The 25,657-nt window shown below is 29.9% G+C and overlaps 3 protein-coding genes and 1 pseudogene across 3 annotated transcripts; all 4 read right to left on the bottom strand.

Moving 5' to 3' along the window:
• Positions 1–6,815: 6,815 nt before the first annotated feature.
• On the bottom strand, positions 6,816–8,777 carry LOC105435135 (AAA-ATPase ASD, mitochondrial). Its single transcript, XM_011654565.2, has one exon. The coding sequence runs from the start codon at positions 8,640–8,642 to the stop codon at positions 7,014–7,016; it is 1,629 nt and encodes a 542-aa protein (XP_011652867.2). The 5' UTR covers positions 8,643–8,777; the 3' UTR covers positions 6,816–7,013.
• A 1,913-nt stretch (positions 8,778–10,690) lies between these two features.
• Positions 10,691–12,634, bottom strand: LOC116402965 (AAA-ATPase ASD, mitochondrial-like). Its single transcript, XM_031883590.1, has one exon. The coding sequence runs from the start codon at positions 12,475–12,477 to the stop codon at positions 10,846–10,848; it is 1,632 nt and encodes a 543-aa protein (XP_031739450.1). The 5' UTR covers positions 12,478–12,634; the 3' UTR covers positions 10,691–10,845.
• A 2,683-nt stretch (positions 12,635–15,317) lies between these two features.
• LOC101209791 lies at positions 15,318–16,756 on the bottom strand (annotated as a pseudogene).
• Positions 16,757–20,285: 3,529 nt separating this feature from the next.
• On the bottom strand, positions 20,286–24,142 carry LOC101222341 (beta-glucuronosyltransferase GlcAT14B). The gene is made up of 4 exons (XM_004147410.3): positions 23,196–24,142; positions 23,020–23,095; positions 22,828–22,943; positions 20,286–21,325 (listed from the first exon to the last, which is right to left on the bottom strand). The coding sequence occupies exons 1-4, from the start codon at positions 23,773–23,775 to the stop codon at positions 20,811–20,813; spliced, it is 1,287 nt and encodes a 428-aa protein (XP_004147458.1). The 5' UTR covers positions 23,776–24,142; the 3' UTR covers positions 20,286–20,810.
• Between the last annotated feature and the right edge of the window lie 1,515 nt (positions 24,143–25,657).

Raw genomic sequence — 25,657 nt, 5'->3', positions numbered from 1 at the left:
AAATCCATAATTAATAATTTTAAATTAAAGTTTAGTTAAGAATGTAACTAAAAAAGAGTAAAGAAAATTAGATTGGTGGGGGAGTGTTGCTTATTAATTATTTTTCTTAAATTGTTCAACAATCAAGGCTCGATCATCTATTTTCCTTTTTAATTTTTAATTTTTAATTAAGTTTTTAGTTCCGCTTGTTTGGAGAAATTTAGAGTTTAACATATAGTTTGATAAAAATCATATATAATCTTTATGGTTTGACAACCTTATTAAAAAGTGATTGCAAGTGAGATTATCTTTTGTGATTTTATAAAATTAAATGGATTAAGTTCTAGTTAGAAATCATATAACTAAGTTCTATTTGGATCCAAACTTATAATTTAACCTAAAAATTTATATAATTGTGTTATTTTGTATTATTATATAATTTATAATACATTACATAATACATATTACATTTTAAAATGAATTGAGTTTACATCACATCACACACACAAATATATATATATATAGTATTTTTAGTGATTTTAAATGTAATTAATTTAATTCTTCATCTTAAAATGTAAAAGTCAAAATCTAGATACAACGAAAACATTAACAAAATACTGCTTTTAGAATTTGCACTATTTAAATTGTAGATTGTTCGTCAAACACATATCGACTGAATTTAGTGAATCCAAAAACATAAAATAGAATTTACTTTTTCTACCAAACACACTCTTATTCGATATATATTATGAGTCGAGTAAAGAAAACACCGAAAAAAATCACTTTAAACTAATCGAAACGGTTGAAGTCGGCCAATTTGGTGGTTCCGAGTGGAAAACATAATTAATATAGGCTGGTTTCTTGTTCAAAAGAAATTTTGAAAACCCGAACTGACTTATTAGATAAATATATGTCAAAAGTAATATCAATAATCTTTGGAGATTTTTCACAAATAGAAAATATTTATTCATATGAAACAATTTTGAAAACAAAAAAGGTTGAAAAGCCCACGGTCTGAAATAACAAAAATACCTTTCAATTATTGGTGACACACATGAAAATCTTAATATATGATAGACCGTGGTAAGTCATTTTATACCAATTCTAAATGATCTTATATTAAATCATGTACCAAAATTGCTTAGAAATTGGTACACAATTGTTTAGATCCGGATAGACGATCTTGTACCAAATCTAAACGATCTTGATACACGATCTTGTTGATCTTGTTTATATATAGGTACACAATCGTTTAGATCATGTATCAATATCGTTTAGATCTATCACTTATCGGATGAATAATGATATATTTTTGTTTTTCTCAGATAGACAATTGATCGTTTAGATTTTTTTAGATGATCATGTAGTGAAAAAAAAGAAGGAAAAAGAGATGAGAGATGACAAAAAGGAAAAAATTAAAAATTGCTCTCGAGAAGAAATGAGAATGCGAAGAAAGAGAGTAATAATATGAAAAGAAGATGAATAAATGTCGTAAAATAAAAGAAAAAGTGAAGAATTGTCCCATACTGACCAATAAAGATAAATCTGAAATTTACAAAAAAAAATAACCATGAATTATAGGTTTTATTTTTTTGTTACATGAATCATAAATATTTTTTTAAAATTGTTTGATGCAACCTAATTTCCTAAATTTTTGATCAGATTGATTGTGCCAATTAGCAGTAACTAAGTGGTTACTAGTTTGGATTAGTTAGTGAGAAAATCTTCATTAACGTTTACCTAAGTGAAGTTTTGTAAATTTTAGAAAAGGTTACAAATACTCAAATTATTTACTCTGAATTAATTTTGTCGAAAGTTATATAGTTTTTTGAAGAAAATTTTTGAAGAGAAATTGCATTGAGCTATACAATAAAAATATTATTTAGCAATTTTAGCACTAAATTTTTCAATTTTACAAATATAACAACTTTCTAATTTTTGTTGATATTTTATATTTTAATTTTTTCTTTATTTAAAAAATGTCCATCTCTAAATATCAATTCTTTTATCTTTTCTTTCATTCTCTTTTTATTTTAATCCTTTCCCATCACTTTTTAATTCTTTTTTTACCGTTCATGTTATCGTCACTTTTTCTCCCTCTTCGTGGTCTTCTCCGTCACTCCTTCAATCTCCATCGTTCTGGATTTTTCCTTTTCGCTACGTATCTTCTTCTCTCTCTTCCCCACCGTTCTTCTTCAGGTATGTATTTCTTCCTATATTCTTTTTTACTCGAATATTCTTTCCTATATTTTGGTGTCCAAAATTGATAAGGGACTTTGATCATCATCTTTTTTCTTTCTTCTTCTGTGAGTCGATCACCATCTATCTGAAATTGAGGCTACAATTTATTCTTTCTCATCTCTTTTATTTGTTCCTCATCTCTTTTATTGAAAGGGCTTTGCATGCATAGCTTTGTTTTAGTTATTTATATTTGGTTCTTTTTTTATATATAAAAATTTGTATATGTTGTTTATACCAGTGATATGGTGTACTTATATTATATGTATTAGTTGACTAATATACTTACTAAGTATTTTTTATTTCTTCAAAATTGTTGTAGTTCATCGTATTTATGGTTAAGCTTGGAGTAATATTGTTTTTCATGTGATCAATGGATGAGCGACTATGCTATGTGGATATATTAGAAAACAAATTGTGTTTTGGTTGATGAAGTGATATCATCATTTAATTCTTTTTTTGTGTGAACTTGATACGTTCTAAAATTCAAGTTGAATCATTGTATATAATTTTCAGTTTTGTTTCCTATAGGTAGTAATGATGCTCATCGTGTTCTTAAGATTATTGAAGATAAAGATGTGACTTAGTTTCTGACATTAATTAAGGATCAATCTATGCATGCAATGTTCTTTGGTCGATCATTTTATATATACATTTTTGGATGTTTAATTGATTCTTCTACTTCTTCTTTCATAGTTGAGACTGATTTGGGTTGGTGAATTAACAATTTTTAATTAAGATGTTTATATTACCACTATTAAGAATGAATTGGCTTTTAAGGAGAAAGATTTGTTTTGTACATAGTAAATAAATTTTGTTGAAGTCATTCCGCTGTCAAGACTAATTTTGAGTTTAAGACATTGAGATCTAATTCAGTGAAGTATAAAATGTTTATCAGTAGTGTATTTTGGTGTATCAAACTTATAGATAGTGTATTAAACTCATCAAGTGTATGAACAAGACAAAACAAGTGTATGAACAAATCATAACAAATGTATCGACAATGCAACAAATGTATTATGCTTTAGTGCATCAATGTATTTAATTGATTGAGTGTATTTGCAAAGTTGTTAAACAAATGTATCAACAATATATCAAGTGTATTAAACCAATTATGTGTATTAAGTGTTATTGTGAAAATGCTTATAATTCTAGATGATAGGTTTGTAATTTTACAATTTTTAAATGTAGACTGGATTTAAATTTTGCCATTTTCGTAAATGAAAAAATGGTGTCATAGATTTAATTTATAAAACTAATTAGGCTAAGAGCTCTAATTTGAAAAATGGCAATTGCTTCTAAATTATTTACAAAAATAGATTTTTGTTTTTGTAGATTTCTCACATCTTCTTCTTCATGGCGTGATTGAAAGATATCCAAAGCCCATTCTTCAACTGCATGTGAATCATAACTTCACTAACGTATCTTCTTCAACCTTCATTTTATTTATTACATTTCTTCTTCTTCATCTCCCTCTCCAACAGCTTCTTCTCTTCCTCTCTAGCAGACTCCTTCTTGTTCCTCTTCTTCTTATCCCACATGTTTTTATCAGTGATAAATAAACTCTATTACTCTCGCTCCCGATGACAATCCATTTGTGGATATACCATTGAACGTAATATCATCGCTTCTCTCAATCTTTTGCTCTCGATCTTGCTTTTCCGGTGATGATTTATATGCCAATTCCATCAAACACAATATCTTCTCCTCTCCCAATCTCTCACTTTTTTGCTTTCGGTGACAATCTATTAGTTAATACCATTTGAACACTCATCTCTCCCTCTCAATGACCTATTGCTTTCAATGTCTTGAGGAATAGAATGAGAATGAAGGAGGGACCTGATAGATTAGTAATATCGTTATGTTACTGTCTATTAATGACAACTGTGGTAAAAAATTATGGAAATTTATCACAGACTCTAAATTCAAATCCCAACTAGTTCGAGAAGAAGAAAAGTCTAACTATTGAATCAAAGAAAAAGAAGAACTTTTCCAATCCCGATTGACGTCAATTCAATCAAAGAAGAAAAAAGAAGAAAACAATGAATGGAGAAGAAAAACAAGGAGAGACAACGATGCTAATTCACATAAAAGAAGAGGAAGAAGTGAAAGATGATGAAGCCACAGGAAGACGATTAAGAAGAAGAAGAGGCTGCGTGCTGATGATTGATGAAGAAATGGATTATGAGAAATGCAAGAAAATGAGGGTATAATTTGGCATTTGTTTATTTTTGTTTAAAAAATTTAAGTCTAGTGACAAAAGATGATGATAAATGATAAATTACAATTACAGCAATTATATTCAAATTTTTAGCATATATAACAACATTTTAAAAACTTGTAAATATAGTAAAATCCGTCCAAATCTATAAATTATAGAAGCAATGATCTATCGTTAAGAATCCTTGTGTTGAAAATATTTGTTTAACCCTAATAAATCATTAACTTTACTATATTTACATTTTAAAAATATTGTTGTATATTTGATTATTATTCCTAAAATTATTAGCTATTCCATAACCCTAATAACTAAATCCATAATATTTTAGTAACAATTGGGTGAAATTAAAAATTATAGTTGTCGTGTGTAAGACAAATCTTTTTTTTCTTTCTTAATATTAAAAATGATAGTTTACATATTAAAAAGGGTTATGGCTTTTAATTAAAAAGGTTGATTGGATATAAGTGAAAATGATAATATAAAGAAATTAAAAGAGTAAAGGTAGGTGTCATATTTTGAATGGTTGTTGAAAGGAAGAAAATAAAGAAAAAAAAAGGTAGGGATGTACAATGCACATAAATGCATACGAATGAAGATGATGTCACACACATATAGTAAGAGAGAGACTTTGTGTCAAACTTGATGTATAATGCACCCTAGTAGGCGTTAAACGTACCCAAGAGGCCCATCACCCAATGCCAACAACATCCAACCAACAATCAACTAAGAATGAGTCATACCTTTTTTTTTTATTATTATTATTATTATTTTATTTTGTTGTAACCTCGAAAGGAAATGGATACGAAAGTGTAGTTTTAAAAAAAAAAAGTGGTATTAAATAATGAATTATAATTGTAAAAAATGATTGGAAAAGCAATAGATTGATACACCAAGTTTCTTTTGACTCCCTACGTGTGAACACAATAACTCAAAAGCTAGCATGCAAGATGATGTATCATTTTTCTTTCTACCCAAAAATATTGACGTGACTCATGCCATTGTGAATATACTATACATTATTTTTTTGCAATTATTTGCCCTTACACATTTAGTCTATTTTTAAAATAACCTATGGGAGGAGGTTCATAGTAAGCGCTCATTTTGACTCCATATATATTTTATGCTCATTTGAAATTTTATAATAAACGAATATATATAATTATTACATATATTTTCTATACATAATGTTATTTAAATATTTATATCTATTTAAAAAAGTTTTTAAGTTTTATTTCGTGTTTCAAATTTAAATATACTAAAATAAAATAAAATATAACATAAAATGTAAAATTTTATTATTTATAATATATACTTTTTAAAATATTCAATATACTATTAAAATTCCTAATCATATATACCAATGTGAGTCTTTAAGTTTTATCTTCTTTTTTTTTTTCTCTTTGATATTTTTATTTTTATTGGATCATTATTTAGGTTTTTTTTTTTTACATATGCATTTGTATTTTGGGATAGTTGCAAATTTAGCAATTAGATTCAAAATAATTAAGTATATAGTAACATTTTAAAAAAATTGTAAATATAACAAAATTTGTCAAATTCTACCAATTATATGAGTCTATCTGACAGATTATGTTGGGTTTATCACTGATAGACCATATACAAGTCTATCCATGATAGTTTTGCTATATTTGCAATTTTTTAAAAATGTTGTTATATATTTAATTATTATTTCTAAAATAGTTATTAATTACAATTTCCCTTGTATTTTTCATTATTATATAAAATGTGTATTTCTCAATATAAATTCATCATCATAAATAAAAAATAAAAAATATCTTTGCGTTCAGTATGCGTCACAAATAGTAATATCATCTAAAACGTCATTAGTATTCCTCTTTGCAAAAAAAATACTTATATGATTAATATAGTGAATCAATTTGTTTGAAATTTTCTTTGAGTTTGAAAGGTTATATTTTAAACAAATTATATAGATATCTTTTTTTTTCTCTTTAGAACTACTCTCATTTTCTCACATTTGTCCGATTCTTACACCATTTTTTTTCACAACAAATTATAAATGGAAAGCAAATTTCAAAATCAATCAAAATCAAAATTTACCCTTGAAACTTACCAAAATGATAAATAACCTAGCTAATGCAAAAATGACATATTTGGCTGTTAACACATACTTGGCAATTAATACAATCTTTTTAAAAACATACAGGTCATAAGGTCTTCTTGGTAATTCCATCATTCACTTTTTCTTTGGTTGAAATTTATATATACTTCAACCAAAGGAAGAAATATATATTTTTTATGTCATAAACATTTGTTATTCATCCTTCAACCTGACTCTATCGTGGTTACATCCAGTTTTGTAAGTCTAAATTCAGGTTAGAATATGACAATTAGAGAATTAATGATAGTAGAAGTCATAACATACCTAATATAATCAATCCATGAGCATTGGCCACTGCATTGTTACAAACCATTTTTTTTTTTATTAACACAATAATCGATTCAAATAGAAACCTTCAATGACCCACTAAATTGACATGCGCATACACACACATAAAGTCTAAAATGTACTATCCTCGTACATCGCTTTTCTTTCTCAATTGTTCTGTTTCTTCTCCACATAACCATTCTCCTTCACCTCTCTTGTTGCTACCCCATTGCATTTACTACATTCCTTCTTCTCACCCGATTCTTCTTCTTCCTTCTTCTTCTCCTCTTCCTTTTTAGCAGCTTCTGCTTCTTCCTCAGCTTTCTTCTTCTCCTCTTTTTCCTTCTTCTCCTTCTCTTTCTCTGCCATTTTTGCTGCTTCAGCTTCTTCCTCTGCTTTCTTCTTCTCAGCTGCCACTTTTGCATCCTCAAGTCCCTTGATCAATCTCTTGAAACACTCGCTTGTTTCTTCCCCTTCGTATTTTGGCATCAAATTCTCTGCCACGTCTGCCGGTGCCATTTCTATCTCTTCTAGCATCTCCTTAATTTTATCGTATGAATCATCCCATTCAACATCCAAGTAATTCATTGCAAGAACTTTGAATGCTTCGAAACCACAATAAGACATTTCTATATGTTTGTCCATTCTTCCTCTTCTTATCAAAGCTTCGTCAAGCTTTTCCTTGTGATTCGTCGTGAAAATAATCAACCTCTCTCCACCACACGCTGACCAAATTCCGTCTATGAAATTCAACAGCCCAGAAAGCGTCACTTTGCTCTCTTTTTTCTCTTCCTCTTTAGCCTTCTTCTCAATCTCCTTCGCTTCATCTCCCTCCTCCTCTGTTTTCTTCTTCTTCTTCCGTTGCCCCGTAAGATCAAGTGAACAATCAATATCCTCAATCACAATAATGGATTTATTGGAAATCTCGATCAACAACTTCTTCAACTCTGTATTATCCTTAACAGACGTCAGCTCAAGATCATAAACATCATACTCCATGAAATTTGCCATGGCAGCGATCATGGTGGATTTCCCTGTTCCTGGTGGACCGTACAGAAGATACCCACGTTTCCAAGCCTTCCCCACTTTCTCATAGTACTCTTTCCCTTTCTTAAACTTCACTAAATCATTCACAATCTCTTGTTTCTTCTTTGGATCCATAGCCAGAGTACGGAAATTGGCTGGATGCTCAAAAGGGACATGTCTCCAACTACTTTTATCCCACCAATTCGTACTGGAATTGTTCATATAAAGCTTCCGTTGCCGGTTTTTCAGCTCGACGGTCTTTCCTTCTTCCATAATATGATTAATAAAAGAGTCAAGAATGGTTTCTCTGTGTCGCCGGTGAAACGTCAATTTGTAAGACCGTCTCTCATCGGAAGCCGGGAAGTAAGATATATTCTTAGTCTTGGGTACGGTTTTACGGGAAGTCCACCAAATCTTAACGCCTTGAAATTCATCAATAACTTCTTCATTATCATCCATACTAAGAACCAAAGATTTGCTATCTTTGACCGCCTCTGCTTTCAGACGCTTAGCTCGAATTGAGGTTCGTGAACTGAGGTAATTCTGAATAGCGGTAAAGGCTTCACTTTTCCGGAGACGCTGGCCGGTGTATTCAGGGAAAGTGATTGTGATGTAAGGATAAAGAAACCCAATAAACTTGTGAGCGTATCGTTCGATGTAGGCACGGAGATGGTAAGGGAAGTATTGTTGGATGATTGCCCAAACGAACATGGCGGTGGCCATTAAAGAGCCGATATTGTTCCAGAGGTGTCCCATGGCCAATTGAGTCATGTTTGTTTGAGAAAATTGTTGAATTAAAAGGTTTATTGGTGGAGAATTTGAGAAGGAAAAGGGGGTTTAAATAAGAAGAATGAGGAGAGGAGGAGAGGAGGAGAGGAGGAGAGGAGGAGTGGAGGAGTGGAGGAGTGGAGGAGGGGAATTTGTGGAAGAGTGGGAAGTCTTTGTTTAAGAATACTAAGGAGTCACCATTATTATTATTATAGACTTATAGTTTAGTTATTAATTAAGGAAAGTTGGTTTGTATTAATTTATGTTTTCATGGCTGCTAAACCCCCTGCAAAAGAAATATTTGAAGAGCAACATCATGCTCATACTAATGCTCGACTTTACCAGAAGAGAAGATGCTCGTTGGATGTCCAAAAACAGAAACTTATTATCTGTTTTCAAATATGTAAAATTGATATCTAGTTTTAAAAAATGTCTAAATATGTTTCCTATTATATACTTCTTAAAGTTATATTTATTCATTAAGATTATCTTAATTGAGAATTAGATATTATTAATTTATTTATGAATACAATTTATGTTTACAAAACCAGTTACATTGCAATGGTAGAACATATTGTTTGGAGAAATTTAAACTTTAACTTATAGTTTGATAAAATATCAAATATAATATTATGGTCTGAGAACCTTAGTAAAATGTTAGTCATGAAAACTTCAGTAAAAAGTTAGTCATGACAAGTAAGACTATTTTGTATGATTTTAGTGAACTAAATCAACTAAATTCAAGTTATAAACCACTCAATTCTATCTTCTATCAAATTTGTAATTTCACCTAAAAATTTATATAACATTTAGATATTTTAAATATAATTAATTTAATTATGCTTTTTTAATTGTAAAAGTTAGATTCTAGATACAATAAAAATATAAAAACGTGTTGTTTTCAAAATTTGCATTGTTTGAATCTTAAAATCCAAAAATAATTTTTAGAAAAAGAATCTCGACTGTCTGCTAAATTCATAAATAGAATATAGATTTTCTGCCAAATGGATATCTACTACAGTGAATCTAAAAACATAAAACAAAATTTGGATTCTCTAACAAATAAGCTCTTATTTTTCCACAAGATATATTACGAGGAAACACTGAAAACATCGCTTTAAACGGACTGAAACGGTCGAAGTCGACCAATTTGATGGTCCGAGTGGAAAATATAGTTAATATTGGGTGGTTTCTAATTATTGAGAAAAAAAGAATTGAAAACCCTAAAAGACTAATTAAATAAAATATACTATATATTAAAAATAATATCAATAATTTTTTGGATTAGATTGGCTGTGCCAATTAGCATGAACTAAGCTTTGTTTGGATTAGTTACTCAAAAGAAGTTTTGTAAATTTAAAAAGGGGCGACAAATACTCAAATTAGGTACTATGAATTAATTTTGTCCAAAGTTATATTTTTTCTTAAGATAAGTTTTTAAAAAGATTAATTTTCATAAATATAACAAAAGATCAAAATAGTTATGGTCCGTGTAACAAAAACGAAAAACCAATAAAGTCAGTAAAACATTTTTCATAAATTTTAGATTTCGAACAATTTATCATTTCTTTATTGCCATTTATTCATTTTCTATTCCAAATTTGTACAGTTCATTTTCTAGATTTTCTTTATTCTATTTTTAATTTATTTTGCTATATTTAAAAACAACAACCTATAAAATATTATGATAAAGAATAATTTCAACTATAACAAACATATAGTAAGAGAGAGATTGTGTATAGAGTGTGACTCTTGGCATTGTGAAGCTTTAAAATTCTCCTGAATATACTATACATATGGTCTACCTTTATTTTATTTCTCTATATATCAAAATAATTTAATATATAAGCACACCCATATTTTGACTCAATTATATATATTTTATGCTCATTTGAAAATTTATAATAATTATTTTAAAATTTTATTTGTTTCTCATTTGAATATAGAATAAAATATTTTAATCTAAAATTTTATTATATTGTATAAATATTTTATCAAAACAAATTGGCTATGAAAAAAAACCGTAGGGTCTTCTGGGGTAATTCCATCGATGGAGGAAATATATATATATATATTTGTCAAAAATTAGAATATGGCAACGGATAATCAGTGAACCATTTTTTTATAAACACACCAATCGACTCTACAAATAAACTAATCTAAACCTTCAATTTCATACATCAAGCTCGTACATTGCTTTTCTTTTTCAATTGTTCTGTTTCTTCTCCACATGACCATTCTCCTTCACCTCTCTTGTTGCTACCCCATTGCATTTACTACATTCTTTCTTCTCGCCCGATTCTTCTTCTTCCTTCTTCTTCTCCTCTTCCTTTTTAGCAGCTTCTGCTTCTTCCTCAGCTTTCTTCTCCTCCTCTTTTTCCTTCTTCTCCTTCTCTTTCTCTGCCATTTTTGCTGCTTCAGCTTCTTCATCTGCTTTCTTCTTCTCAGCTGCCACTTTTGCATCCTCAAGTCCCTCGATCAATCTCTTGAAACACTCGCCTGTTTCTTCCCCTTCGTATTTTGGCATCAAATTCTCCGCCACGTCTGCCGGTGTCATTTCTATCTCTTTTAGCATCTCCTTAATTTTATCGTATGAATCATCCCATTCAACATCCAAGTAATTCATTGCAAGAACTTTGAATGCTTCGAAACCACAATAAGACATCTCTATATGTTTGTCCATTCTTCCTCTTCTTATCAAAGCTTCGTCAAGCTTTTCCTTGTGATTCGTCGTGAAAATAATCAACCTCTCTCCACCACACGCTGACCAAATTCCGTCTATGAAATTCAACAGCCCAGAGAGCGTCACTTTGCTCTCTTTCTTCTCTTCCTCTTTAGCCTTCTTCTCAATCTCCTTCTTCGCTTCATCTTCCTCCTCCTCTGTTTTCTTCTTCTTCTTCCGTTGCCCCGTAAGATCAAGTGAACAATCAATATCCTCAATCACAATAATGGATTTATTAGAAATCTCGATCAACAACTTCTTCAACTCTGTATTATCCTTAACAGACGTCAGCTCAAGATCATAAACATCATACTCCATAAAATTCGCCATGGCAGCTATCATGGTGGATTTCCCTGTTCCTGGTGGACCGTACAGAAGATACCCACGTTTCCAAGCTTTTCCCACTTTCTCATAATACTCTTTCCCATTCTTAAACTTCACTAAATCATTCACAATCTCTTGTTTCTTCTTCGGATCCATAGCCAGAGTACGGAAATTGGCTGGATGCTCAAAAGGTACATGTCTCCAACTACTTTTATGCCACCAACTCTCACCGGAATTGTTCATATAAAGCTTCCGTTGCCGGTTTTTCAACTCGACGGCCTTTCCTTCTTCCATAATATGATGAATAAAAGAGTCAAGAATGGTTTCTCTGTGTCGCCGGTGAAACGTCAGTTTGTAAAACCGTCTCTCATCGGAAGTAGGGTAGTAAGATATACTCTGAGTTTTGGGTACGGTTTTACTAGAAGTCCACCAAATCTTAACGCCTTGAAATTCATCAATAACTTCTTCATTATCATCCATACTAAGAACCAAAGATTTGCTATTTTTGATCGCCTCTGCCTTTAGACGCTTAGCTCGAATTGAGGTTCGTGAACTGAGGTAATTCTGAATAGCGGTAAAGGCTTCACTTTTCCGGAGACGCTGGCCGGTGTATTCAGGGAAAATGATTGTGATGTAAGGATTAAGAAAGCCAAGAAATTTGTAAGCGTATCGTTCGATGTGGGCACGAAGATGGTAAGGGAAGTATTGTTGAATGATTGCCCAAATGAACATGGCGGTGGCCATTAAAGAGCCGACATTGTTCCAGAGGTGTCCCATGGGCATTGGGGTCATGTTTGTGTGAGAAAGTTGTGGAATTAGAAGGTTTATTGGTGGAGAATTTGAGAAGGAAAAGGAGGCCTTAAATAAGAAGAAGGAGGAGGAGGAGGAGTAGGGGAATTTGTTGCAGAGTGGAAGTCCTTGTTGAAGAAAGGATAAGGAGTCACCCTTCTCGTCGGTATGTAGGAATTTCTAAAACCCTATAATTATAATTTTGTTATTTATTAAGGATAAACAAATTTTGCTATAATTAAGGAAAAAACAATTTTGTGATTAATTAAGTAAACTTCGTTTTTATTAATTTCTGTTTAGACGGCGACTAACCTTCTTAAATATTATTATTTACAAGATTGTTACCTATTTTAATAAATATTGTAATTACTCCCTAACTTTGAAGAGCAGTCAGGTTAAATTAAAAACTATACTTTACATGGTGTAAAGTAAAAATCCCTTCTTTATTTTCTTTATTCAAGCATATTAAAAAGGACCATAGCTTTTAATTAAAAAAGTTTGTTGGTTTTTCTGAATTATATGAGTCAAAATGGATTTCTTTTTTATAAGAAATATTATTTTAAAAAATAAGGTAGGAAAAGTTCCACGAGAAGGAATTGAAGTGGTGTAGGGGATCCACAACTTCACAGCTGCATCCTCAACTTCACAGCTGCATCTACGTCCCACCTTTTATATATATATAATTTGCCTTCACCTGTTTCTTTATTAAATTAAGATAATTTTTTCATTTTTAATTTGATTTTTTCATTTTTTTTTATCTATATATGAATATTAAATATTCTAATCTCCATTTTTCAACGTTTTCTTATTAAACGGACGTTACATTTCCAATTAATTTTCTTATTAACAAACTTCTTTATTTTCTTTATACATATATATATTTTGAATATCTCAATCTCAAATCTTTAATTTTAAAATTGTTTTTTATTAAATTGATATTATGTTTCCAGTTTTAATATTCAGTTTTCAATTTCAATCAATCATATTTCAAATTTTTTCATAAAAATATTTGTTTAAAATTTTAGTTACACTAACTTATTTTATTATATATTTTTAAAAAGATATATTTCTATGATTGATATTAAACTCTAGATTCTAATTTCATTTACAAATTTCAGTTTTCATCCGTTTCTTTTATCGAAAATATGTTTTTAACCTTTTAAATTTTTTATCATTATTCTAAACAGTCTGATAAATTTTGTTTGCACTGATTTATTTATTAAATAATGAATCACGTCCATGATGTCACTTCTTTATTTTTTGCATTGTATTGTGTTTGGATAAAATTTCATTGTTATTTAAAAATTCTCATAGATTATGTATGAATGACTAATTTGATTTTATGCTTTTCAAGTTTTGTTTCATAAATTATACATGTATGATTGGGTGTTGAATTGAAAAGAGAAGAAAGGAAGAAAATAAAATGGATGAGATGTGTATATAAAATGCACATTGCATCCGAACCAACATAAATTTATGGATTAATCTTAGTTCGGATGCAATGTATCAAACTTTGTAATTTATGAACTAATGCATGTGCTTCATCCCAACTTTCCTTTGTTTTTTTTTATCTATATACATTTTTATTTTGTAGCCTCAAAAGGAAATAGATACGAAATTTCCAATGATTGTTTTTTCGTGTTTTTAAAGTAATAATTTTTTTTTTTGAAGAAAATGTGGTAATTAAATAATTATAATTCTAATGAAAAGTAATGGACTCGTAGACCAAGTTTCTTTTGATTTCCTACGTGTGAACACAATACTCAAAAGCTGGCCATATCCTCTCATTTATATTTTCTCTTGGCAATGTGAAGCTTTAGTTTTAAGTTCTTGTGAATATACCATACATACATATATTTGTCTTTAAACATTTATATTATATGCTGTATCATATGTCTATTTTATTTCTTTATATAGCAATTAATTTTCCTAATGTATATCTAATCCTAGTTTTTAAGTTTGATCTTTTTTCCTTGTGTGTGTGTGTGTGTTTTTTATTTTTTCTTAATCTAAATAGTATGCTTAAGGTGTTCCAACTAATAACTCTTAGAAATATATAATCAAATAATTTACTTAAATTATATTAATCGTAAAATAAAATAAAATAAAATTAGAATTTAATTTGCAAAACGTGTTCAAAAAGTAAAGGAAATGTAGAGGAAAGTGGTAATTTGAAGGTGTGAACACAAGACTCCTTTTTTACTTTTCAAGTGGGAAAATTTTGTCCACATAAATTTATAACACAAATAAGGCATGCCCACATGACATCTTATTAGCTTTTTGTTTTTTTTTCTCTTCTTCTTCTTAATCTCTCCTTTTCTTTTTTGTTGGAAAATTTTCATTCATGGAATGGAAGGAGAAGCTAACAATTTCATTCTCCAAACATAATCAGAACAATTCCAAAAATCTACCTTTTTTACTCTCCAAACCTATGTAAAAATTATAGAACAATCACCGATTAAGCAGGATTAGATAATACATTTTCAAGGTAAATATAACAAAAGCTGTCAATTATTTCATTCATATGCTTTGGTAGAGTTTGAGAAATTTGGTTATATTTTGCAAATTTTTTAGTATAGTTGGAAGGTAGACATGATAGCTTGTTGGTCTTGTAGTTGTAGGTGAGAGATTGTTAAGAATGGAAGCCCAAAGTTAAGGCCCATTTTCATTGTCTAGCAGAACTGTGAAACCATAATTCTATGAAGTTTCTAATAGAGTTTTAGAAAGGGCTTTATCTCCATACATATTAATTGCTTTCTCCATGTGATCATTTTCTTTCTTTTACTTCTTTAGCACCAACTCCATTGCTTTTAATTTCATTGATTCTTCTTCTTTCTCTTCTTCTGCCATTTTTCCTGCTTCAGCCTTTCTTCTTCTCAGCTTCCTTTTTTGTTTTCTCAAGAGCTTCAACCAATCTCTTCAAACACTCCTCTCTTTTTTCACCTTCATACTTCTGTGTCAAAATTTCAGCCACATCCGCCGGACCATCTCTGTTTCCTCCAACATTTCCCCAATTTTGTCGTTCTATTCATCCCATTCAACATCCAAGTAATTCATAGCAACAGCTTTGAATGCTTCGAAACCACAATAAGGCATCTCTATATGTTTGTCCATTCTTCCTCTTCTTATCAAAGCTTCATCAACCTTTTCCTTATGATTCGTCGTGAAAATAATCAGCCTCTCTCCACCACACGCCGACCGTATTCCGTCGACGACATTCTGTAACCTCTTCTTCTTCACCCTTCTTAACAGGGTCTTTCTTCTTTTCCTTTCTTTTCTTCTTCCTCCGTTGCCCGGTGAGATCAAGAGAGCAATCAATATCCTCAATCACAATAATAGATTTATTCGAAATCTCAATCAATAATTTCTTCTACTCTGTATTATCCTTAACGGACTTCAGCTCCAAATCATAAACATCATACTCCATGAAATTCGCCATGGAGGCGATCATGGTGGACTTCCAAGTTCCCGGCGCACCGTACAGAAGATACCCACGTTTCTAAGCCTTCCCCACTTTCTAATAATACGCTTTACCATTCCCAAACTTAACCAAATCATCAATAATCTCTTGCTTCTTCTTGGGATCCATAGCGAGAGTTCGAAAATTGGCAGGATGCTCAAAAGGGACATGCCTCCAATTACTTGTATGCCCCCAATCTTTGTTGGAGCTGTTCGTATAAAGCTTCTGTTGCCCGTTCTTAAGCTCCACCGCCTTGCCTTTCTCGATTATGTAATTAATAAAAGAGGCAAGAATAACGTCTCTGTTCCGGTGAGGTAGTAGAATCGTTTCTCATAAGCAAAGGAGAAGACAACATAGTGAAATAGTAACAATATAATAAAAAGGTTTATTTGAAATAGTGAAATGAAAATATTTAAAAGGTCAATTTGAATTTTATAGATTGGTCCTATTAAATTATTTAGTGAAATAGTAACAATATAATAAAAATGAATTATGTCAAATGACATTATACTTTAATTCCCTACCCATTTTCTATTCTTAAAAAAAATGGTTTATTTGAAAGATTTTTATAAAAATCATATAAACTTTGAAATCATTAACTACAAAATGAAAATTAGCTTGGCAACACCAAATTTCATCTCTACAACATTTATCTCAACTTTGCAACATTTATACAAATACATCCTTGAATGTGATTTTTAAAATTTTGCAAGTTTTTTATGACATTTAGATCTCCTTTGCTAGCTATTTGATTTTTATTGATTTTAATTTAATTTATTGTAATTATACTATTAAAATTTTAATTTAGTTACCTTCACTCATCTCTATTTTTGAATTTATATCAATATATTTGTGAAATTAAAATTTTGATATCAATCTCAATCTTATTGTATTTTGTTAATTAGTTTACCTAGCTAATGAATGTCAATTAAAAAAAATGTACAATTTTAATAAACTACCATAAATTGTTTACAACAATTAGCAAAAACCATAAGGACTATTCTTAATGTTATTTTAATTATTAAGCGTCCGTTTAGATTGAATTAAGAACACAATATTTTTTAATAATACATTTTCTTTTAAACACTTTTTGAAAATAAGTTTAAACATTTAACGTTTGGTTAGATTTTTTTATAACTATTTATATCTAAATTTGATTTTTAAAATTTTTTCCAACAAAATAGATTATTTTATAAATATTTTTTTTTTTTAAATGCATTATTTTAATTTACCAAACACTATCATTTTTTTTTTAAGAAATAGTGTTTTTTACAAAACTAAACACCTTATAATCTCAACCAAACACCGCCTAAATTAATCTCGATTAAATTAACGTAACAAAAAGATTTGTTATATAGATGGTAGGTTCAATAATTTTTTACCCAATAATTGTTGCAGAATAACTAAAATAAATATTTTAAGATTATATAGACAGCTCTTAAAAAGAATAAAAATTAAAGTTAATATTTTAAAAGTAGACTAAAATAAACTAAAGAGAAATCTAAAACTAGATTCATTGTAATTTTCCACTCGAGTTGGTAAAATTCTTTATTGTTATTCTTTGTTTATGATACTTAGTATTTTTAATTATTATTTGTATTTATTTACATGTTTATGGTTAAGTGTCACACCAATTTATTGAAATACTTGAAAAAATGTTGAAAATGAAAGTTGTAGTTAAATAAATTAAGACAAATTGTTTTACGAAAGCTAGGACGACGTGGTAAATAAAATATACAAATTTTTTTTTATTAAATTTAGAATATGATTTTTTTAAAAAAATAATCATTTTGCACCTAATTACACATAGAAAAAAGGTTGAAAATGAACCTCTTATTTAATGAAATTAGGACAAATTGTTAAAAAAAAAAGGTATGACCATTTGATAAATTAAGTATATAAAATTTGTATATTGAATTTTTAAAAGATAAAATAAAAAATAAATTTGATAACACTACATACATAACCTTTCCCTAAACACATCTTTATTATAACACTTCCTCGGTAGCTCTTCCCTCAAACACATTTTATCATAACCCTAAGTTTATCATAATCTTAATCTCATAACACAACCCTTCCCCAAACGGCTTTGGCGGGAAGGCAGGAAGAATGGATAGACAAAAATTATGAAAGATGACAAACGGTATCAAGGGCAAGAGGCCGGCTACCTTGAAGTGAGAGCAACTGACACAGAGAGGGGGAGGCCGGGCCGACGAGGCGATAGAGAGGGGGAGGTTGGGCCGTCGAGGAGGAGGGGAAGGCTGAGTAGACGAGGAGGAAGTTGAACTGATTGAAGAAGACGGGGCGATCGCGAACAAGGCTAACGATAGAATGTGATGTGCGATGAATTATGAAAATAAGTTTTAGTTTATATATATTAAAAAATATGCCTAACCGGGTCGGGTCAGGTCAATCCGACCCTTATTTACAAGACCCAACAACCTACCTCGAATATTTTTTTCTCCAATTTTGTAATTCAATGCAACACAAAATTTAAACCAATCCAATCTTGGATAATCCAGATTGGTCAGATTAATTATTTTTTTTAACGGCTACATAGAATATTGTTTGAAAAGTGTTGAAACAAACAAGTATGTGTCAAAACTTGTACTTGCAGTTAATTTGTTCTAAAAAAATCTTTTTCAAATATATCAACACATGAATGATGATTTTGTCATTTAAAACAATTAACCTAAAATGTTTTTATTATTTCGGATATTTATTTTTATTCGTGTAAGTATATTAATTTATGTCATCCAAATTTCATTAAAGAAAACATAAACTTACCGTGTGTATCATCTAAACTCGTAATTGATTTCATACAATCAAATCATGATTGACATCAACCTTAGAAAATCAATTTTAGAAAATGAACTTTAGAATTGATGCACGAATGACACTTAAGATAAATGCTAACTAAAAGTTGAAATTGATTTATTCTGATGAGAGTTTAGTGTTTTAATCAATATTCTCACACAAGCTAGTTTGAACTCGAACACTCGCAAATACAACAAGAAAGGTCGTACTTTTTCTTTTTAAATGAAGATGATTTTTTAATTTTTAATTCAAAGATTATAGAGGAAGATATGAGACTTGTTTTGATGTTAATTGATGTAATTATGTATTTATTTAATTAAGATGAAATTGAGAAAATATAGAAAAAGAGTGATAAAGAAAAGGGCATATTATTAATGAGAAGTTATAGGCACGAAAGTGAAGAAATAGCATCAAATATATCAATGGTTCCTACCCGTAGGAATTATCGTCCAAATCAAATCAAAGTCATATTATTTTGAATAAATATATAATCTCAATACTTGAATTCAATCTTACAAGTTTATTTCTACTTTTCAAAATAGTTTTTGAAAGATTCACATTAAATACCTATAAATAAAATAGTCTTTTTTTCTTTTTACAATTAACTTTAATTTAAATATTTAAAAATAAATTATATCAGTAAATCTTAAATAATTTTTTAATATTTTCAAAAGTTTTAAAGAGTTTTTTTCTTAATTATCAACCTAATTTACTTCTTTTATCAAGTCTCTACATCTCAAACATATTCAGTTTTTCTCAACATTACATATAGTCGAGAATAACTAATGTTTTAATGGCATATTATATATACTTATAATAATTTTTTCTCGTTAATGTTCCTGTAAACATAAACAATTTTCATATGTAGAATTAATATTGTTTCAAACATAACGTATTATTTACTACATAACATATGAATATTTAAATAAAATACATAAAAAAATTGATATAAGAACCTTTCATTTATAAAATATACATTGTATTAGTCATAATTTTTAAACAAAATCACCAAAAGAAAATAATTAAGAGATAATTTTTATTATAATATTACCATAATAGAATTAATCAATTATCATATTTACATAAGATATCTAATAAATGCAAATATTAATTTGTCAACTTTTCTTTTTCCTTCTTCTATTTATTTAATATATTATTAATAATAAAGATGGATAATTCGGTCATTTAGACTTTATATTTAAACTTCAAAATAACTTAATTAATTAAGTTATTTTGTTTAGTTTACAAGTTTTCAAAATAACTTAATTAATTAAGTTATTTTGTTTAGTTTACAAGTTTGATTGATAGTTTGAAGAAAGTTGGATAAAATCTTATAAGTAATATCTATAATTTGATAAATCAAACCATAAAAAATAAATTTTAATTATAACATATATGAACTAAATTCTAAACTCACTTTGATATCTATTTCTTAGTTAATCCATTTTTATTATACGTTTTAGTGACAATTTGTATTAAAATGGCCACTTTCTAAAAGTGAAAACTAAAATGAATAAAGTTGCAAGAAATAGTATTTAAAGGAAAAAAATTATAATTTTATTGATTGACTTCATACCCAAATTTCAACAACAATAAGGACAAGAACCTATCATATCAAACTTCTAAGACTAGTACAAAAATTCTTAAACCTGAAGAACCAAATTTAGAAAGTACCTAACCTTTTTTTATAAGGGAAAGAAAACTATATTTTAGGCCTTACAAAGATTCTGACTGAATTTTGTACTAATAGTTTTTCATACATTTCATCAACTGATCAGTCACAGCCAAATTCTTCCATCCATTTGGGTATTACAAAGGCATCAGTGTAACAAAAAACACAAGTGTTGGCAGCAGCAGCAAAGGGATTGTGGAAATAAACCTGTCAAGAAGCTTTGTAAGAAAGAAAAAAAAGACTAATAGAAATGGATATGGCTGAACCATTTCTAGTAACCTACTGATGGAGTTGTGTACATTTCAGCCATTTCCTTCCCAATTCTTCATGACCTGAATTTATCCATTTGGGATTTCTAGTATGCCGTGGATGATGTTGTATCTCCTTTTATTTGCACTGTCTAGGTCGAAATTTCTCTTCGGATAATAGAGAGTTGATCAGGGTTTCGAGCCGTTTTGCTCCAGGACCAGGTTTCAATACATTAGTACTGCCGGCGATGGAGCATGGATCAGTTCCATTTTCGTGGCTTCCAATGCACCAACCACCAGCAACTACCATGTTGGGGCGTTTGTGTAGGAGTTGCTTGTCGATTTCATCGAGTACAGGATCTTCTCCAACGAACTTTCTTGCAAATGGAGCATTGCTATCCACCATCCTTTGCATATCATTGACATTGAGATGGTGAGGATGCTGTTTGGGAGGATTGTCCCATGATATGAAATGGAGGTCGCTGTTCACAGTCGTGTTTTGGAACTGTTGTGCGTTGCAGACAACGGTGTGGAAGTATCCTTCTGGGGAAGATATGAAGTTTGCATAATACATGAGGACGATTCGAGGTAGATTTTCCCACCCCCATATGCAGTAGTCAATAAAAGGCCGCGAAAGTGCCATCCAAGCGGACCCTGTGATAAGGCAAGACAAGAGTTCAGTAAAATAACTCCCAAAGAAAAATTCATCCGTTCAAAGAAAGATAGGGATTAGAGATTGTAGGATTGCTGAACTACAGTATGGTCTAAGATATATGCTAACGAATTACATACAAAAAGTGAGCAAAATGAAACATTCAGTCGATATTCACAGAAAATAATGAGTTCTATCCAGAACATAATCTAAATTTGAAACAATAAAAATTATAGGTAAGAAATCCAACACCGTGATCTAATCTTAACCAAAAAGAAAAGAAAAGAATGTATATGTCTACATCCTTCAAGCTGTTCTATGTTGTCAGTGGTTCCACTTTTTGTATCATGTCCATGGTCTATGCCATTGTATCATTTATGATTCTAAGGCTACACTTCATGCAGGCAAGAAATGAAATGAATATCCTTAATATTACCTACATGAAAATTTTCCCATCTTGACATATTCTAAGCAAGAACTTGAGGTTTTCCACCATAACTTGTAATAACCTTAAAGCATAAGAAAATGTTTGCACCAAGCATTCAAGTACGTACAGTGAGAAGGAAGATATATACTTTTGAATGGCCTTCAAATTCTAATTTAGATTAATAACATAATGATCAAATCATCTTGAAGCTTTTGCCACCATTCTTTGTCATTTCTAGATTTCTTTCAAGATGTAAACATAAAATAGAAAATACATATATTTCTTTTAGATATCCCGTCCGAGCCAGGTTATGTGCATCTTGACTAATCTAATCTAACGAAAGCCAAGTTATGTGCATCTTGACTAATCTAATCTAACGGAACAACCTGTCTGACGTTACAACCTTTAGTTGTCAAGGAAACTCGTAGAAAATTAATTCACAAGTAGGTGGATACCATAGATTGAACACATAACCTCTTAATTAGTTATTAAGACTATGTCTCCTTTGTACCACTAATCCAACCCATCATGGATAAAATAGAAAAAACCTATAGACTACATGAAGGTGCAAATACATAAACGTTGCATAGTCCGCGACACTTTGAAAGCAAAAGAAACAAGACATTAAGGCAATTAAATAATTTCTTGTTCCTCTCATCTGTTTCTTAGGAAATGAAGATAGTACAAATGTGTTGTCGCATAATCGATAGAATGATCAGCAGTTGCGAAGCAATGGACGCAGATTATGAAGTTCATGCAGCAATATCAACTGAATGATCTAAGATAAGTTTCTAGCAAACTCAGAAGTCCATTAGCTCAAAACAATTGATTATGAGACCTACATCATAAGTCAATGTCTATATGGCAATTCCAATAGCAGGACTACAACAAAAACTAAACAATTTGAGTTTTCTGTTTCAGTTTATATCATACACACATGAAAAGGGAAAAGAGAAATCATTTGTTATCTCTAATCTACAAGAAAGATTAATAGAAATCAAAACAGAACTCACATAAACCATGGTCATTCAAATTCTTGTTCTAAGAAACAGAATTTTGTTTTTTTTCAAAATTTACCTGTAAAGAGTTTAAAGGCTGTTGGCACACTTCTACGCTGTGTAATCCAAAACACATCAGCTTTCTTCGACATATACAACCCAGGATCAATAATCACTGGCTTAGCCCTCTGACTCCTACAAACATCAAAATTCAATTTCAATATCAACCCTTTTTAAAAAAAACAAGCCAAAGAAGAAACAGTTCGCTTACTCTTTCCATCCAATGTTACTGGTATGATCAATGAAATTAAGATCACGAGGCAAGTAAGAAAAAGTATGCAGCAGATCTAGCAAAAAATTCCAAAACCCATCAACAAAATTCGTTAACTCATATAAGAGAAAAACCCAAATAAAAAGAGACTTAAATGAACAATAACAAAAGCCCACCATCTTGAGTTACAAGAGGATAATCCGAAGCACTGAGGTTAATAAACCAATCCCAATCACCACCTTCCCGGAGCAAAATCGCCGCCGCGTGCAATGTATTAGCTACCATAGTTGGGCCCCGATACGTAACAAGATTAGCCTTAGTGATGACCTTCACATTCCCAAATTTCTTAAAAATGGGATGATTCTGCACATACTTTTGCAGATCCAGCCGCTCCGCCGGCGGCGATTCGAGGTCCAAATGCAAAACATACCGATTAATCGGATGGTACAGAGCTTCAAGCGTCCTTTTCAACATGTTTCCCTCTCCGACTGAACCCGAAATTAGGTACGCAAATCGCGGCGGCGGAGGGAGCGATGAAATTGGAACCGGATGAAGCTTCGATTCAACAAAGAACGAACTCGAAACAGCCACAGATTTGTAAAACGGAAACAGAGGGGTCCCTCCGGGGGAGGCCACCATTGAAAGAAAGAGAAGGAACAGAGAAACCATCGAGCCTATTGCTAAAGGGAAGATCCATCGCCGCTCCATGTTTGGTGGGTGTCTCAAATGCATATAGTAAGTCCTTAATTTCTTCATTTCACCTTCAAAATCGAATGACCCACAAAGCAATTGGTTCAAACATGGGGGTTTTGAGTGTGTAAATGGAAAAAATGAGTTGAAAATCGAGTTGGGTGTTCTCCGATCTTTGCTGAAACTGGATTGGAATCAACACGATTTGGGTTCAATAAAGAAAAAGAAGGGATTTTGAGTGTTCAGTTGAGAAACGAACTAGAACACATTTTTTTTATATATGAGAAATACACGTTCTATTTCAATTTCTCTCTCTCTTTCTCTCTTTCTCTCTTTCTCTCTTTCAGGCTGCCATTGCTCTTTCACTCTTCTCTCTAATCTACCTGGGATGAAAATGCAAGCACAAGATTTGATCTATTCAACAATGGTGGAATAGCATTATATAGCTATCAAATTATTTCACTCTCACATTTTTCTCTTTGTATGTTACTTTCTCATTAAAATTTGCGTTTCTAATCTAATTTTAATGTCTCTTTGACTAATGTTAACCTTTGATCTTAACATTTAGTTTGATTTTACTTTAATCTTTCATTACTTTTTAAAATGCTTTGTTTATGACCCTATAGTTTCTATCAAATATTTAATAATCATCTAAACTTGTTTTTTAAAAATATCAAACATTTATTCATTAATTTACATTTTTTCGTTTTTATAAATTTTTAAATTTTCGTGTCAATTGATATTTTTACTAATATTTTTTTGACATTTTTGTTGAGATCAAGATTTTAAAATATTTAGTATAATTCAATGAATTAATGTATATGTATTTTATTTATCAAAAAATTGAGATTCAAATCCTACATTTATTTAATAGTGTTACATGAGACTGCTCATATAAATCAAGGTAATATAATTAAATATTATTTATCTTTAATTTTTTATGCAATTTTTTTCAAAAAAGTCTTTGCCTAAACATGTGAGTTTTGTTTTTATTTTTGTTTCCTTAGGGTGTGAACAAACATTTGTTCAATATAAATCAAAGCACCTTAAGTAATTTAGAAAAACAACAATATTTTTTTATTAGGGATTGAAATACAATGCCTAATAAAGTCAAAAGAAATAACAAAAATTAAATTAAATTAAATTTTATGACTGAAAAATTAGTTTAGAAAATTGAGGGATAAAAATAGAATTTAAATCTTATAAGTGATTTAGACCATTTTGATTATTGTGTTTAGAACATTAGGCCACTTTTATTTCATCCTCACACATTAAAACAAAAAAAAATCAAAACTAATTAAATCAAAACATTAATGTATTTGTTTATTTTCAATCTTATATATAAAAAAGAAAAATCTTCCTTTCTTTTTTCTCCACAAAAGGAAAAAAATGTTCAATTTTTTGTTGCTTAGGGAAGGAGATTGTGTATGCAAGGAAGGAATTTGCAAAAGATCAAGGAAGAAAGAAAAAATAAAGCATCTTTTTAAAAAAGCATTCATGGATTTCATGCAACTAAAATAATTGTTGATTTATTTATTTTGTTAACTTGTGGAGTGTTAAAAGGTTCTAATTTGTTAACCAACTAAAACTTGAATTTTATATTTAGAGAAAAAGAAAACAATATTACTTACTTTATATTCATTTTTAATATATTTCTTAATTCTTTTACGATATACGGTAAATGTCAATTCAATCTCCATTATACCGATGTAAATTATTGGACATATAAGACACGGAAAAAAACCTTGGGAGAGTTTAGTACATTTTTTTAAGAAAAATATAAGCACAAGAAAAAACAATATATTCAAAAATGACAATTTTTAAATGATATGATAATTTTTTTACAAATGTTAATTTTGTCCTTCAACCTTTTCTCATGTTATCAGTGATGACTGTTATCATCAATATCATTCTATTAATGATAACAACGAACATTTTGTTTGTAAAT

Source organism: Cucumis sativus, chromosome 3 (assembly GCF_000004075.3).
Source record: "Cucumis sativus cultivar 9930 chromosome 3, Cucumber_9930_V3, whole genome shotgun sequence".
NCBI lineage: Eukaryota > Viridiplantae > Streptophyta > Magnoliopsida > Cucurbitales > Cucurbitaceae > Cucumis > Cucumis sativus.
Note: the sequence above shows the minus strand (reverse complement) of the source record. Positions and strands in the feature narration are given on the sequence as shown.

Coding starts and splice junctions, on each gene's coding strand:
- LOC116402965 (XM_031883590.1), bottom strand. CDS start 12,477: ATGACCCCAATGCCCATGGGACACCTCTGGAACAATGTCGGCTCTTTA.
- LOC105435135 (XM_011654565.2), bottom strand. CDS start 8,642: ATGACTCAATTGGCCATGGGACACCTCTGGAACAATATCGGCTCTTTA.
- LOC101222341 (XM_004147410.3), bottom strand. CDS start 23,775: ATGAAGAAATTAAGGACTTACTATATGCATTTGAGACACCCACCAAAC. Junction 23,096..23,195: donor TCCTCTTGTAACTCAAGATG/GTGGGCTTTTGT, acceptor ATTTTTTGCTAG/ATCTGCTGCATACTTTTTCT. Junction 22,944..23,019: donor AGTAACATTGGATGGAAAGA/GTAAGCGAACTG, acceptor TGATGTTTGTAG/GAGTCAGAGGGCTAAGCCAG.